The sequence below is a fragment of the Nestor notabilis genome, unplaced genomic scaffold (genome assembly GCF_000696875.1).
Source record: "Nestor notabilis isolate BGI_N333 unplaced genomic scaffold, ASM69687v1 scaffold19943, whole genome shotgun sequence".
Taxonomy (NCBI): domain Eukaryota; kingdom Metazoa; phylum Chordata; class Aves; order Psittaciformes; family Psittacidae; genus Nestor; species Nestor notabilis.
Window position 1 is genome coordinate 2990 of NW_009921711.1, and position 406 is coordinate 3395.

Sequence of the window (406 nt, forward strand, 5' to 3'; positions counted from 1 at the left end):
CCCGGCTCCAGAGCCGCGCCTCAGAGGTGCGGGACGAAGCGGATGCGCTGGGAGTACGCCAGGTCCACGACGTAGAGCAGCAGGTTCACGTAGGTGAAGATGGCGATGACCAGCTGGCTGTCCCAAGGGCATCGGCCCTTGGCGCAGGAGCCGGGGCGCCGCGCGGAGCCGTACTTGCTGTCGAAGCAGAACACGGGCCAGATGACGGCTGCGCTCACGTACAGCAGCACGGCCCCCAGGGTGTAGATGACCACGGAGCGCTCAAAGGGGAACCACAGCAAGGCGGTCTTACCTGTGACGCTGAAGGCCACGACCACCACTGTCACCACGAAGCAGAAGCTGTAGACGGCCACGCACCACTGCGTCGCCACGTATTTGCCGTACTGGCTGTCGTTCACCAGCGCCC

At 65.3% G+C, this 406-nt stretch overlaps 1 protein-coding gene across 1 annotated transcript in view; it reads right to left on the reverse strand.

Annotated features, from left to right (window-relative positions):
• Positions 1–20: 20 nt before the first annotated feature.
• The window catches only part of LOC104403211 (myeloid-associated differentiation marker-like protein 2), an 899-nt gene continuing 513 nt past the window's right edge, over positions 21–406 (reverse strand). Inside the window, 1 exon segment of the mRNA XM_010011275.1 lies at positions 21–406. This exon segment is cut by the window's right edge and continues 18 nt beyond it. Within this exon segment, the coding sequence (XP_010009577.1) occupies positions 21–406 (386 nt within the window).